Below are 15,534 nucleotides of genomic sequence, written 5' to 3' on the forward strand. Positions count from 1 at the left end.
GTACAAGCTTCTTTGTAGTTATAAAAAAGAAAACAAATTATAGGGGCACCTGGGTGGCTCAGTCATTAAGCATCTGCCTTCGGCTCTGGTCATGATTCCAGGGTCCTGGGATGGAGCCCCACATCGGGCTCCCTGCTCATCTGGAAGTCTGCTTCTCCCTCTCCCACTCCCCTTGCTTGTGTTCCCTCTCTTGCTGTCTCTCTCTGTGTCAATTAAATAAATAAATATTTTTTTTAAAAGATTTTATTTATTTATTTGACAGCGATCACAAGTAGGCAGAGAGGCAGGCAGAGAGAGAGAGAGAGAGGAAGGGAAACAGGCTCCCTGCTGAGCCGAGAGCCTGATGTGGGGCTCAATCCCAGGACCCTGAGATCATGACCTGAGCTGAAGGCAGAGCCTTAACCCACTGAGCCACCCAGGCACCCCTAAATAAATAAAATCTTAAAAATAATTATAATCCAGAAGTCATTTTTTAAACATCATTAGATTACTGGTATTCTAAGTTGTTTGATGAATATTAGTATAGAATTTAGGAATAGTTTATAAACATAAAAGGGTATGTAAAATCTTTAAATTTTGAGAAGATTGCACCACTTGAATAGATTTACATATGTTCTGTGTCTGTGTGTGTAGATTTAAAAACAGGTACAGAGATCAGCAAACAAGAAAGAACTAGATTTTCAGTTGTTTTATAACATCTCCTTTACATGTCTCTGTTGAAAATACCATTCTGAAACATCTAAACCACAATACTTTTCATTTTCGAGAGGTTTCACATGCAGTGGCTCAAATTACTGAACCATTTTGTGTGTAGTAATATTCAAGATTCTTGTTAGTTTCCTTGTATCTTTTGTGTATGTTTCTGCTTTTGCCTTAATTTTTTTAAAAAATAGAGCAGCTTTTTCTTTCCATTTATAGGAAATTTTATGTGTTATGTAGCAAATATGTCTACTGTAGGTTACTTTGATTGTCTTAGCAGCAAGAATGTAAATGAGTTCTCTATAATGTGGTTATTTTAAACTTTTTTAAGAATCAGTGAAACAATGTAAGACCAGGATCTGGTTTCTTGCACTTTTTCCTTAACCCTTTTTTTTTTTAACCTTTTACTTGTTTTTAGCTGTTTTACTTGTAAACATAAAAGCAACCTGAATGTACTTTTCAAGGAATAAATTGATGAACTATTAATAAGTCATCGATAAACAAAACCTTGGGTTTTTCTTCCCCCCTATTTCAAAACACTGAGAGTATAGAATTAGAACGTTTGTTAGTATCATTGTTGGCATTACAACTGAAATTTGAAGGAGATGTAGGTTTTTTTTTGTTTGAAACCAAATTATACTGTGAAGAGATTAATATTACTGAAGTCTACTCTATTTAATACTTCTTTTTCTAGGATTTGGATTGTGATGCAGTTGGTTGTATTTTTTTCAGAGTTGGGATTGAGAGAAGGAGTTTTCCATTTTAAAATTTTATTTGGGTGACTCAGCTCAGGCACATAAATGTTTCTTGATCATAAAACACTCTCTAAGGAGTGAAAATCAGCTTATCAATTAGTGTTTGTGCATTCTTTCAGCCCAAAGCCATATGTACATGTCTGAGATACCTAAGTGCAGCCCTCTGTTAATTTAGGATATGTGTTGATGTATTTTTCTTGTGTATAATACAGAGACCTAAATTTAAATTTGTTCATTTTTAGTAGCTGGAAGAAAATGCTTGCAAATTAGCAAAGGATCTTTTGAATAAGAACATCATGACTCTGTGTTTTTTGGATAACAGTAATTTAAAACAATTTATATTACAGTGAATGTCCTTAATAATGTGTGTAAGTATAAAGGAAATGAGTCAGTACCTTCGAGTTTAGTTTCTATGAAGATGTGAAATTTTTAAAATGACAAACATCTATTTTGGGTACATTTTACAGTATTAAAAAATGTAACATTTCATTTTCTGTCCTGGCATGAAAGAATCTCATCAAATTTTTTATAAAGCTTGCTATTTGACCTATCTGGAGTTTGATTATTTTTATGAGTCATTGTTATTTTTCTTAAATGCAAACTAGAGATCCTTTGTTCAGTGTTTTTATGAAAAGAAAAAGAATTATGCCAAAATATTAATTTAGCTTAATAAGATCACGTATTTATATTTCAGACTCTGAAGCATTCTTTACATACATGGATAAAAAGCTTTATTATTATTACTATTATTTATTTAGTTAGTTAGTTTAGAGAGAGAGCGTGCACTGAGGTCAGGGAAGAGGGAGGGAGAATTCTTCAGCAGACTGCTCACGGATTATGGAGCCCTGCACAGGGCTCAATGCCAGGACCCCAAGATCATGACCAGAGCCAAAATCAGGAGTCAGCCACTTAACAGACTGAGCCACACAGGTGATCCTGGATAAAAAGCTTTATAATTGTAACTAAACTTTTACACAAGCAGAACAGTGGACAAATGGAATTTATCTTAAAAGATGAATTGCAATTTTCTGACCATAAATTATTTTGTGAGTACTTTTTGTTGAGATTAATTTCTGGTTTTTCATGTGTCTTGATTTCAAGGATCATTAAAGTTAAATGAGTGAAATGATTGTGGAGAAATCAAAACATTTTAAAAATGATTTTTAGTGACATTTGGCTTTTGAAAAATCATAGACTTGAAATAGAGAAAGGAGCTACTTGTAATGTACACATTTAGAAACAGGAGTTTGAAAAGCTTAAGTTTTATCCAATGTCCTTTCTGGAGCTGAGACTAAAAGATCCTTGATCTTGACTCCTCCTATATTCTCTTCTGTTTGTGCTGTACTTTTGTCCCACAAAGTAGTTGTTGTAAACTATTCTTTTTTTGTTAGTGCTAATTTGTCCTCTCTAATTTGTTAGTGGTAATTGTCCTTTCCTATTAGAACTAGAGTAATTTTCAGTATTTTCCCTTAAAAAAATTTTTTTTAAGGAAAGTATAGTTGGCATACATTAGTTCCAAGTGTACCACATAGTGTTTTGACAGTCCTATAGGTAGGTTATGCTGTGCTCACGATAAATGTAGCTACCATCTGTCTCCATACAAGGCTACTCCAGTACCATTGACTGTATTTTCTATGCTATACTTTTCAACCCAGTGACTTACTTAGTCTAAAATTAGGAACCTATACCTCCCACTCCCTTCACTCATTTTGCCTGTTCCCCTAACTTCCTCCCCAACAAGGGGCCATCAGTTTGTTCTCTATATTTATGGGTCTGTTTTCTGCTTTTGTTTGTTCATTAGTTTTGTTTTTTAGATTTCATACATAAGTTTTTTAGATTTCATAATTTCATATTTGTCATTTTCTGACATACTTCACTTAGCATAATATTTTCTAGATCTGTCCATGTTGTTGCAACTGGCAAAAGTTCATTCTTTTTTTATGTCTGAGTAATATTCCTGTGTGTGTGTGTGTTTCACATCTTCATCCATTTATCTATGGATGGACACTTGGGTTGCTTCCATATCATGGCTATTATAAATAATGCTGCAATAAATCTAAAGGTGCATATATCTTTCAAATTAATGCTTTTGTTCTTTTTGGGAAAATAGTGGAAGTATTCTCCCCTTTCGAAATGTCTGGCCCATCTACCTTTTCTCTATTTCCATCCTCACTTTTCCGGTTGGGTCCTCATTTTTATTCTGGAATTACTTTAATTACTTTCCAGCCACGCTCCCTTTTCCAGTTGGTGCTAATAAACTGCTATCAAACAGATATTTTAGGAAATACTACCTTTTTCTCACATAGTTTCCCTTGTTCTGATTCTGTTATTGTTTTCCCATCAGCACATGTTTATCATGCATTTTCTTTTCCTTTTTTTTTAAAGATTGTATTTATTTATTTGACAGATCACAGGTAGGCAGAGAGGCAGGCAGAGAGAGAGGGGTGGGGGAAGCAGGCTTCCTGCTGAGCAGAGAGCCAGATGCATTTTCTATATACATGGTATTGTAAAGCATTAGGAGAATGTGAAGATGTACAAGACACAATACCAGTCTCAATTTGATTAAGGAAGTGGTGTTTAAATAAGTCTGTGATTCATGCTTTGGTAATTTATCACTCAATTCAGAAGACTACATAAACACTGAAAAGTTTAAAAGAAAAATAATAATAATACACTTTTTCTTATTTTTATACAGGTTCCTGTTGCATGTAAATCGTGTCCCTGTGGTTATATATTTATTAGCAGAAAACTTTTAAATGCAAAACATCCAGAGAAATCACCACCTTCTACAGGTAATTGTGAGAGTTTACCACATATTTAGCTTTTTGATTTAGAAGTATAAAATGAATTTTTGTGAATATATTATTTAAATCTTTTTTTGAATTTAAAAATTAAAACCTATTGAAGTATGCCTTTGGTTTTTATTAGCTGTTGGTAACCAGTTTATGACATTAGTTTGCTCTTCATTCCATTTAAATGTTAACTCCCTTATAATGATAAAACTTAAAGCAAATTTTCTGTTTTTTATTATTGGAGGATGAAAAGTCATTGAAGGGTTTTAAGTGAGGGAGTGATCTGATCTGATTTCTAAAAATAAAAGATTTTTAATTAAGGTATAATTGACATTCAATATATTGCACGTATTTAAAGTATGCAGCTTGATAGGTTTTGTCCTATGATTATACCAGTCACCACAATCAAGATAATGAATAATGTTTATCATTCCCAAAAGTTTTCTAGTTCCCCATTGTTATTCTCTCCTGGATACCCCCACCCCCAGATAACCACTGAGGTGCTTTCTGTCATTATTTCTAGAACTTTATATATAAATAGAATCATATAGTTTGTACTCTCTCTCTTTTTTTTTTTTTTTGGCCTGGCTTCTTTCATTGAGCATAATTTAAGATTTAGCCATATCTTTGTGTATATCAGTAAAAATTAATTCCTTTTTACTGCTTAGTAGTGTTCTTTATATGGATATACCACAATTTGTTTATCCATTCAGTGGTTGATGGACATTTGGTTTTATCCTCCTCAGTGCTAGTAAACTTTATAATGACCTAACTAGTGGATGGAAAAATATAACCTGATTTAATGTGAATATAATTTTTAGATGTATTTTTTTTTTATAATTATCTGATTTAGAATATCTAAAAAATATTTTTTCGAATTTTGCTTTCCCGTTAATGTGGACAAATTGGATTTATTCGATAGATTAAATTTTGAAATTAAAAAACATGAAATTTTGTTATTTATCCTTAGATAAAATCAGAACAGTAATCTCCAAATAAGAGTAGATTGATTACAAATAAATTTTGAGTATCTGCTGCATGCTAGGCACTGTTCAAGCCTTGAGCATAAAGGAATGAATGAATCTACTGTCAAGGAAGGTTCACTACTGTTATGGAGCTTACAGTCTGTGGGCATGAGATAGGCAATAAACAAATAAACAGGGAGAATACCAGCTTGTGATAAATGCCTTGTAGGAAATTAAAATAGATTGTTGTCCTAGCCTGTGACTGGAAGGCTACTTTTGATTGAGTGGTTGGAGAAGGCCTCTCTGAGAAGGGACATTTAAACTGAGGCTGAATTGAAACAAGGGGCTACCCATGATAAGATCAAGGAGAAGAACATCTTTGACAGATGAAATAGCAAATGCAAAAATGTTAGGGCTGGAAAAAGTTTGGTGTATTTTAGGAACTAAAATGCCTGTGTGGTTGCAGTGTAGACAGTAAGAGCAGGGGGGTGAGGGAGATGAGGCCATAGGGAAAGGCAGAGGCCAGATTGTGTAGGGCTTTATAAACCAGAGTAAGAAGTTTTGGGTTTTCTTCTTAAAATATGAGTACAAACTATTCCTAGAATGTGGAATGGGGTGAGGAGAAAGTAGCATGCTCTGATCTGTCTTTTAGAAATTCTGTTTTGGCTGCTGTCTAGAGAATAGTTTATTGGGTGTACAAGATAGGAGTGGGCTATTGTAGTATGTTAACTAAGTGAGAATGCTGAGTTAGAGAGTGCTTAGGTTATAGTAGCAGATGATTCAAAAATTATATTCATGTCTGTGAGGGGTCTCTTTATCCTAGGTCTGTATAGAAGTGGCAAGAAAGTTATTTAATTCCATTTCTGTCTTTGAGTTTGTTCCCTTTCATCATGAAAATAAAGACTTGGCTGGATTAACTAGATAGGAATCAGAGAGCTTGTTAAAAATGGATTTCTGGGTCTTATTCCCTAAGTGTTTGATTCAGGTATGAGAACCCTGAATGATCATTCAGTAGGTATCTGGGTGGCTCAGCTCTGGGTCTCCAAAATGAGTAAGACACGGTTCTTGTCCTTAGCAGGACAAATGTGTTTATTTTCTTACTCAGTAAATATTTTCAAGCTCCTTCTATATACCAATGATTCAGGTGAGAAACGAGGTAAAGAAGAAACCCAACAAGGACAGAGAGAAGGGACAGATGCTGCAAATATTAAGGAATCAGAATCACTTGAACCAGAGGGAAGAATTTTACAATTATCCCCAATGACTTGGATTACTGGTTAGAAAGGAAATACAAAAAGGAAGAGGGAAAGATGAAGAATTAAGTTTTGGATGTGGTTAGAAAATATCATCCATGTGGATCCCCCCCCCCCCCCACCCAGTTAGGCATATCGTCTGATGCTCAGAGAATAGCCTCAACTGGAGATAAATCTTTTGAGCCGTCAGTGAATAGATAGTAGTTGATCTCATAGAAATGGATGAGCTTGTGCCCAGAGGGTTGGTAGGGTAGGAAGGAAAGTTCAGCAACTAAACTCTGGCAAACTCCAGTCTTAAAGGGTGGAGGTTGATAGGGAGTTTAGGTCAACTGAGAAGATGTACATATACATGTCAGCTGTAGGAGAACAGCCAATGAAGAGGGGTGTTACATAAGTCATGGTGATGAGTAAGAAGCAGTTCATTATTATTTTATATTTAGAATTTCCTCAGGTTCTGTTGTTTACTGAGCGTGGTCTTGCGACCTTAAAGATGAGACATTAAAGCCTAGAAATTCCCTGGAAGAGGAAGAGGAACCAGGAAAGAAACAAAAAATAGTTTAAAAGGATGGAGGAACATCAGGAGTAGACTGTGCCATAGAAACTAAAGGAGGGAAGGGTTTTAAGAAGGGTTAAGAGTATTCAAAGCCTAGAGAACAGTTTGGGATAGTACATACATGGGGGTTGGAAACCTTGGGTTCAGTTTCAGATTCCAGTTTTTTTCCTCTCTTAACAAGTTAATTAACCTCTGTGAGCAGCTGCTATTTACTTGAGTATAAGATAGGTTTATAATGTAAGCCTTAGAGGATTGAAGTCCAAATGATATGCAGATGAATATCGCTAGTGTAAACAAAGTTTAGTATGTTATATGTACTCACATACTCATTTCTAGGGAGCCTGGGTGGCTCAGTGGGTTAAGCCTCTGCCTTCGGCTCAGGTCATGATCTCAGGGTCCTGGGATCGAGCCCTGCATCAGGCTCTCTGCTCAGCAGGGTGCCTGCTTCTCCCTCTCTCTCTGCCTCTTTGCCTATTTTTTGCCTATTGCCTTCTGCCTTTTGCCTATTAATTTATTCTGTCAAATAAATTAATAAAAATCTTTAAAAAAATATTCATTTCTATAATTAAATTTTTTAAAAGTATGATTTGCCTTGGATAGTTTGTAGTATGTTGGAGATTGAGTACATAATTTTTAATATCTCTGTGGTTATATTAAGTACTTGAACATTGTCAGTGGGATCCAGAACTAATGTTTTAATTAGAGAACTTATAAAGAAAAATGAAGATGGATAATATATATTTGGAAAGATAATGAACTTCCCTAATAAGGAAATGCAGTTTAATTAAAATACCTTTCTTTTTACCCATATTCTGACAAAAATGTAAAGGATTTCCGAATGCTTTTATGAGTATGGCAGAATCCGAAGTCTCCTACTAGTGGTGAAGTTGTAAATCAGCATAACTTTTTTGCAGAACACTCTAACTGTAGTTGTTAAAAGTTTTAAATGCACAAAACCTAGAATCTAGACATTTTGTCAACAAGTATGTATCCTCAAGATACAACTGTTTTTAATACACATGAAATATTTATTAGGATTTATAAGCAACACTGTTTATAATAGTAGGAAGTTAAACCAAATATCATCAGTAGGGGAATGATTAAGTAGGGTACATCTTTTAGGGAACAACAGTATGTGCTAATTAGAATGATGCAGATTTTTACATACTGATATGGAGAAATCTCTAAAGTTAATTTAAGGAAGAATTAATTTAAGGAAAAGTATAAAACAGTACTTGCATGAAATCATTTTTGTTTTACAAAATTTTTTTTCTTATAAAGAACTTTAAAAATTTGCTCTTATCAACTTTCAAATATGCAGTACAGTATTAGTAACTATAGTACCATGCTGTATTTACACAATCATGACTTATTAATTTTATAATTAGAATTTTGTACTTTTGGACTCCCTTCACCCATTTCACCTCCTCCTCTCCCTCCAACCCTCACTTCTGGCAACCACCAATCTGTTCTCTGTTACTTATGAGCTCTAGTTTGTTTTTTAAGATTCCACATATAAATGAAATCATATGGTATTTAATCTTTCTTTGTCTGACATATCACTTAACATAATGCCCTCACAGTCAATCCATGTTTTCAAAAATTGCAAGGTTTCAGTTTTATAGAATAAAACTCCACATTACCTTTATCCATTCATCCATCAGCAGACATTTAAGTTGTTTCCATATTTTGGCTATTGTAAATAATGCTGCAATGAACATAGGATATGTATATTTTTTTGAGTTAGTGTTTTCATTTTCTTTGGATAAATACCCAAATTAGAATTGCTGTATCATACGTTCATTCTATTTTCCATTTGCTTTTAAGACCCCACAAAATTATTTCTACATGTAATGCATAAATGGATAGATCACTAAGTAACAAAGGAATCAAGGAAGACTTCTACTTACATAATTAAACATTTAAAACAAGAAAGGGAGCCATCTGTAAAGTTCATATTGCACTTATTTTAAAAGTGAAATCAAAGCTATAAAAGATAATTTTAAATTTCAGTGGGTTGAAATTTCTTTTGTAACTTTGTGACATGTAGGAGGAAAATAAGCTGTCAAGTCAAATTTACCTAAGCTTGAATTGCTCAAAACTCACATTTTTCAAATATGTTCTGTGTATCTTCATAATGCAGTAGAAATAGGGAGTTAGCACACTAGACCTGTATAAACTTTATCTAGCTCAAAATAAATTTAAATAAAATTTATTATGGAAATTAAAGGATTTTTAAAAGTTTTTAAATTTTGATAAGGGGAAGAGAGGAGTATTACAAATAAATCTGTATTAAGAAATGCTCAGTGTTTTGTAGGAGCCCTAGAACTTCAAGGCAATTATTAATTCTTTGGCAGCTTGCCAAATGAGCTAGGTATGTGTTGTTTCTTTTACTGTCTTTGGGGGCCAGTATTAAATGGAGATGAATTTTTAAAAATTGACTGTCTTGTTCATGCAGGATTTCATTTCTAAATTGAGTGTTTGCCTAAGTGTTTAAAAAATAGCCTTGAGATTAAGTTCTAAACTGTCAATTTGAAGCAGTTTCTTTAAAAAGAGATTGAAGAAGGGGCTCCTAGCTGGCTCATTCAGTGGAGCACATGACTTTTGTTCTTGGGGTTGTAAGTTTGAGTCCCACTTTGCTTGTAGAGATTACTTGAAAATAAAATCTTTAAAAAGATAAAATATAAAATTAAAAAGGGATTAAAGGAAATACTGTGTTTCCTAAAATTGAGAGTATCCATACTATAGACCAAACCTTGAGCACTATTCAAATATTTGATCAGTCACCAAATTCTGACAGAAACAGTTTTTGATGAGAACAAACTCTGCTTTGTTCCAACTGTTTAAATTTGACTTTTCTTTTTCAAAAAAGATTTTTTTTATTTATTTATTTATTTATTTATTTATCTGAGAGAGAGTCAGGGGATGAGCAAAGGGAGAGGGACAAGCAGACTCCCCGCTGAGCACAGAGTCTGCCTCCTCTGCTGGTGGGTTCAGTCTCACCAGCCTGAGATCATGACCTGAGCCAAAATCAAGAGTTGGATGCTTAACCAACTCAGCCACCCAGGCATCCCTAAATTTGTCTTTTTCTGATGGCTATGCCAGGTGTTTTGTGATATCAAGGCTGCCATTTTGCGTTTAATAATTATGGGTATACATTTTTCCTTCTAAAATTTTAATTATAAAAACTATAAAGAGAAAGTAAGCTGAAATTCTAAATGACATACTAGTTCATAAAAGACTTCCTCTAAAGGTAAGAAAAAAAGATTTAAAACAGTAAGAAATTCAATAGCTTATTAGTATTTAACTGTATGTTTCTCAATGGATATAAGTTTTAGATTAAGTTTAGTCAGATAAATAACAACCTCCTCATTTTTTTTTTTTTTTCAAACTGCACGCCTTGCAGCTGGAGGGCACATCCTTTCTTTTTTTTCTTTTCTTTTTTTTTTTTTTTTTAGATTTATTTATTTGACAGAGAGAGATCACAAGTAGGCAGAGAGGCAGGCAGAGAGAGAGGAGGATGCAGGCTCCCTGCCGAGCAGAGAGCCCGATGCGGGACCTGATCCCAGGACCCCGAGATCATGACCCGAGCCAAAGGCAGTGACTTAACCCACTGAGCCACCCAGGCACCCTCATTTTTTTTTTTTTTTAAGGATTTTATTTATTTATTTGACAGATAGAGATAACAAGTAGGCAGAGAGGCAGGCAGAGAGAGAGGAGGAAGCAGGCTCCCCGCTAAGCGGAGAGCCTGATGCGGGGCTGGATGCCAGGACCCTGGGATCATGACCCGAGCCGAAGGCAGAGGCCTTAACCTGCTGAGCCACCCAGGCGCCCCAAACCTCCTCATTTTTAATTGGGGGAAGGAAAAAAGCATAAAAAAATTAAATCTAAACTTACTTTTCAAATTATTGTCTAAGATAAGTTAACAAGGAAAGGCTGATAAATAAGCCAAGAAGTCTATAAATGACATACTCACTTTTAGTTAAGAGAAAAAAGTGAAATGATTATTGCCAGTTGTCAGTAGTATTTTAAACCCAGTGATTAAACATTAATTCTGAATTACTTGGCAATAAAGGTTTAATTTTATTATTTCAGAAAACACTAATCACTTAAAATTGCTATACATTCATATGTGGGACATGGCTTTAGGCTTTTTTTTTTGCCTTTGGTGGAAGAATGCATACCTTTATTTACCTCTGTGCCTGTACTTTTATGTTTTTGATCATGTAGTTTATATAATGATGAGTATATTCATTTTTAAGACTTTTTTTGTGGAATCTTCTGACTTCTTCTGATTAAGACTGATTTGAGGTCTGGTGCATAGCTGTTATACTCAGATTTCCTTCCTTCATACTCTTAGGATAATCCTATTTTTCTTCAGTACCATTTTTTCTTTAACTCATGTGTTTTTATTTCTGAAATAAATTTTCCAGAAAGTTTCTTCAGACCTGGGAAAAATTTTTTTCATAGAAAGTATGTGGTGATACATTTCCTGTTTTCCATTGTGTGGAAGGCCTTTACTGTGTACTCACATTTATTTGTTTGTTTATTTATTTATTTTAAAGAGAGAGTGTGCGTGCACACATGCAAGTTTGGGGGGAGGCAGGGGTGAAGGGAAAGAAACAATCCCAAGCTGACTCCTCCCTGAGCATGGGTACTCTTGTGGGGCTAGATCTCACAACCCTGAGATCATGACCTGAGCCAAAACCAAGTTGGACACTTAATCAACTGAGCCACCTGGGAGCCCTGTACTCACATACATTCATTACTCACTACTCACATACATACATTAATTAATTAATTATTTAAAGATTTTGTTTATTTATTAGAGAGATGGAGAGAGAACATAAGTAGACAGAGCAGCAAGCAGAGGGAGAGGGAGAAGCAGGCTGTCCGCCGAGCAAGGAGCCCGATGCGGGGCTCAGTCCCAGGACCCTGAGATCATGACTCAAGCCAAAGGCAGCCACTTACCCAACCAAGCCACCCAGGCGCCCCCCTATACTCACATTTAAATGTCATTCTCATTCTTCCTTTCCATCTGAGGGCTCAAATCTTTAGAGCAGTTTTTACCCATTATTTCTTTCTTCCCCATTCTCTTTTCTCTTCCTCCTGACATCCTGATTGCATACTTGTTGGATGATATATCAGGATTACCATCCACAGAGACAGACACTGGATTGGACAGATAGTTTGTGGGGTTTTTTTCACTATTTAGTGAAGAAAGATGATGTTGGCACTACAAGAGTAGTGAGTGATTCAGTAGTATCATCAAGGACCTAGTTTCCTTTCTTCCTTCTGTCCTGAGATTTGGCTTTCATCCTTATTGTTACAAGGTAGCTATTGTACCTCTAGGCATTCCTTACGCATTCCAGTAGGAAGAAGAGGGAACGGCAAAGGGACAGAGGGACATTCTAGCTTAAAAATGTTGTGTTGGAAATCTTACCCAATTCCACTTACTTGTCATTGGCCAGAACAAAATTCCATGGCCACTTCATTGCAAGAAGGTCTTTGTGAATGTATGTATTTTATTTAGCTAGACCCATTGCCCTTTTGATCAGAATGTTCTGTTCTTAATGAAGAGGGGGGAATAAATATTGGGTACATAATAATTATGTTATGGATGAATATTAGATTTTTTGGATCTTTCCTTCATTTTTCTTCAGTTAGTGTCACCTATTCTCTTTTTTTTTGTTGTTTTTGGGGCTCCAGGAAATTTCATTGATTTCCTTTTCTAGAGCTATAATTCTTTCTTTCAGAGGTGTCCATTATTTAGCTTGTCTTTTGCACTTTAATTTTGAGTAGTTCATCTTGTTTTCTGATTTCTTCTTTTTTCATTGAATCTTGTTTTTTTCATATTATTTGTGGTAAATTATCCGTATTTTAATAATTTTAAAGATTTTATTTATTCATTTGAGAGAGCAGGGGGTAGGGGCAGAGGGAGAGGGAGAAGCAGATGACCTGATGAGCAGGGAGCCCAATGTTGGACTTGATCCCAGGATCCTGGGATCATGACCTGAGCTGAATTAGCTGACTGAGCCATCCAGGCACCCTCTGTTTTAATCATTTTAAGTGTACACTTCAGTGGCATTAAGTACATTCATATTGTGTACCTAACCATTACCACTATTAATCTCCAGGACTATGTTCATCTTCCCACACTGAAACCCTATACCCATTAAACAATAATCTCTTCATTCCCCTTCCCCACTGCTCCAAGACAACCACTATTCTTTCTGTACCTATGAGTTTGACTAGTGTAGTTAGTTCCTATTTGGAGTCATACTACATTTATTTTTTTTGTGTGTCTGACTTGTTTCCTTTAGCATAATGTCTTTAGACTTTATCCATGTTGTAGCTTGTATCAGAACTTCCTAATATTTCATTGTACATATATTCCACATTTTGTTTATTCATACATTGATGGGCACTTGAGTTGCTTTCACCTTTTGGCTATTGTGAACAAGGCAGCTATGAACATGGTTGTTCAAATATCCATTCAATTTCCTGCTTTCATTTCTTTTGTATATATGCCCAGAAGTGGAATTGCTGGATGTTATGGTATTTCTATGTATGTGATAATGCCGTATCGTTTTCCACAGTAGCTGCAACATTTTAAGTTAGAAGCAGCAGTGCCCAGAGTTTCCAATTTTTCCACATCCTCATCAACACTTATTTTATGTGCTTTTGATAAGAGCCATTCTAATCAGTATGAAGTGTTAACTTGTAATTTTAATTTGCATTTCTTTAATGATTAGTGATGTTGAACATCTTTTTATTTGCCTGTCATCTTTGAATAAATGTCTATTCAAGTTCTTTGCTCATTTTTTAATTGGATTGTTATTGAGTTGTAGAAGTCCTTTTTATTCTGGATATTAATCCGTTATTTGATAAGTGTTTACAAATATTTTTCCCTTCCATGAATTGCCTTTTTTTATTCTGTTGATACTGTCTTTTGATGCACAAAATTTTCAATTTTGTTGAAATCCAAGTTGTCTGTTTTTTCTCTTGTTGCCTGTATTTTCAGTGTCATATCCAGGAAATCATTGCTAAGTCCAGTGTTATGAAGCTTTTCCTTTCTTTTTGTTCTAAACAATTTATAGTTTTAGCATTAATATTTAGGTATTCAATTTATTTTGAATTAATTTTTGCATGTGGTATAAAATAAGGGTCGTTATATTTTCTTCTGTATGTGGATATCCAGTTTTCCCAATACAACTTCTTGAAAATATTATCTTTTTCTCCTTGAATCATCTTGGCACTGTTTTTGAAAATCATTTGACCAAATATTCAAGGATTTATTTCTGGGCTATTTTAGTCTCTTGGTCTATCTGTCAGATGGTGGTACCACACTTTTTTGATTACTGTGGCTGTGTAGTAAGTTTTGAAATCAGGAAGTGTGAGACTTCTGACATTGTTTTTCAAGATTCTTTTGGTTATTTCAGATCACTTGAGAATCCATATGAATTTTAGGATTGAGTTTTCTATTTTTGCAAAAGGATCTTATTCTTAATGATATAAAGTCTAATCAGATCTCTCTGAGGGTATGCATTAGAACGTTTTAAGATTATCTATTCTTGGTTTTTTTTTATGATTTATATATTTATTAGAGAGAGAGAAGATAGGGGAGGAACAGAGGGAGTGGAACAAGCAGACTCCACACTGAGCACCGAGCCCTATGTGGGGCTGGATCCCACAACCCTGACATCGTGACCCGAGCTGAAACCAAGTGTTGGACAGGACACTCAGCCAACTAAGCCACTCAGGCGCCCCTATTTTTTTCGTGTTTCTTGAACTATGTTTGTTCTTCCTGTTTTAACTTGTTCCTTCTCTGTTACACTTTCTATTTTCCTTAAATTGCTGGTAATCCTTAATTGCCTATTGATATTTATAAATGAAGGATTTTTCAGTGTAGATAACTTGCATGACTATCCTACACCGTTTTAAAAGTCTATTTTGACTATAGATCTCTTCAGTGTATAGTTGGGAGGAGCTTATTGACAGTTTTGGGTATAAATTACATGAGCCTGGGAGACACTATTGAATTCCATGATGACCAAAATAAGGGAAGCTTCATTCTGGGATAGAATGTGACATTCCTTATATTATTTCATTTTTATGAGAAGCTGTCATTTGTTTGTGTCTTCTGTCTATGTTTTGGAGGTTCACAGTTCCTTTGAACATTGTTTGGTTCCTGAGAGCTTTACTTCCTTGTATCATTTTCTATGCAGTAGTCTTGTAGCTATTCTGATGATCACTCTGTGGCCTGCTCTCCTTTATTGTACTTTTTGTTCTATCCTGGGATTATTTTGGGGAAGAACAGTTCTCCCTTCTATAGGAGCCATCTTTTGTTTCTATTTTGGATTGTAGTGTCTTTTATTCAGGTTTCTTCCCTTCTTTCTTTTTTAAAATTTATTTATTTATTTTAGAGAGCTCAGGGAGGGGCAGAGGAAGAGAGGGAGAATCTCAAGCACACTCCCCACTGAGTACAGAGCCTGATACCAGGTTCAGTCCCACAAT

At 34.9% G+C, this 15,534-nt stretch overlaps 1 protein-coding gene across 2 annotated transcripts in view; it reads left to right on the forward strand.

The window, feature by feature from the left end:
- LOC309853178 (UPF0547 protein C16orf87) overlaps positions 1 to 15,534 on the forward strand; it is a 30,912-nt gene that overhangs the window by 3,238 nt on the left and 12,140 nt on the right. For both annotated transcript variants that reach the window (XM_082711026.1, XM_082711025.1), the window contains exon 2: positions 4,150 to 4,246. In XM_082711026.1, the coding sequence (XP_082567152.1) occupies positions 4,150 to 4,246 (97 nt within the window). The remainder of the gene's footprint in view (positions 1 to 4,149; positions 4,247 to 15,534) is intronic.

Source organism: Mustela nivalis (genome assembly GCF_964662115.1).
Source record: "Mustela nivalis genome assembly, chromosome: 18".
NCBI classification, from domain to species: Eukaryota; Metazoa; Chordata; class Mammalia; order Carnivora; family Mustelidae; genus Mustela; species Mustela nivalis.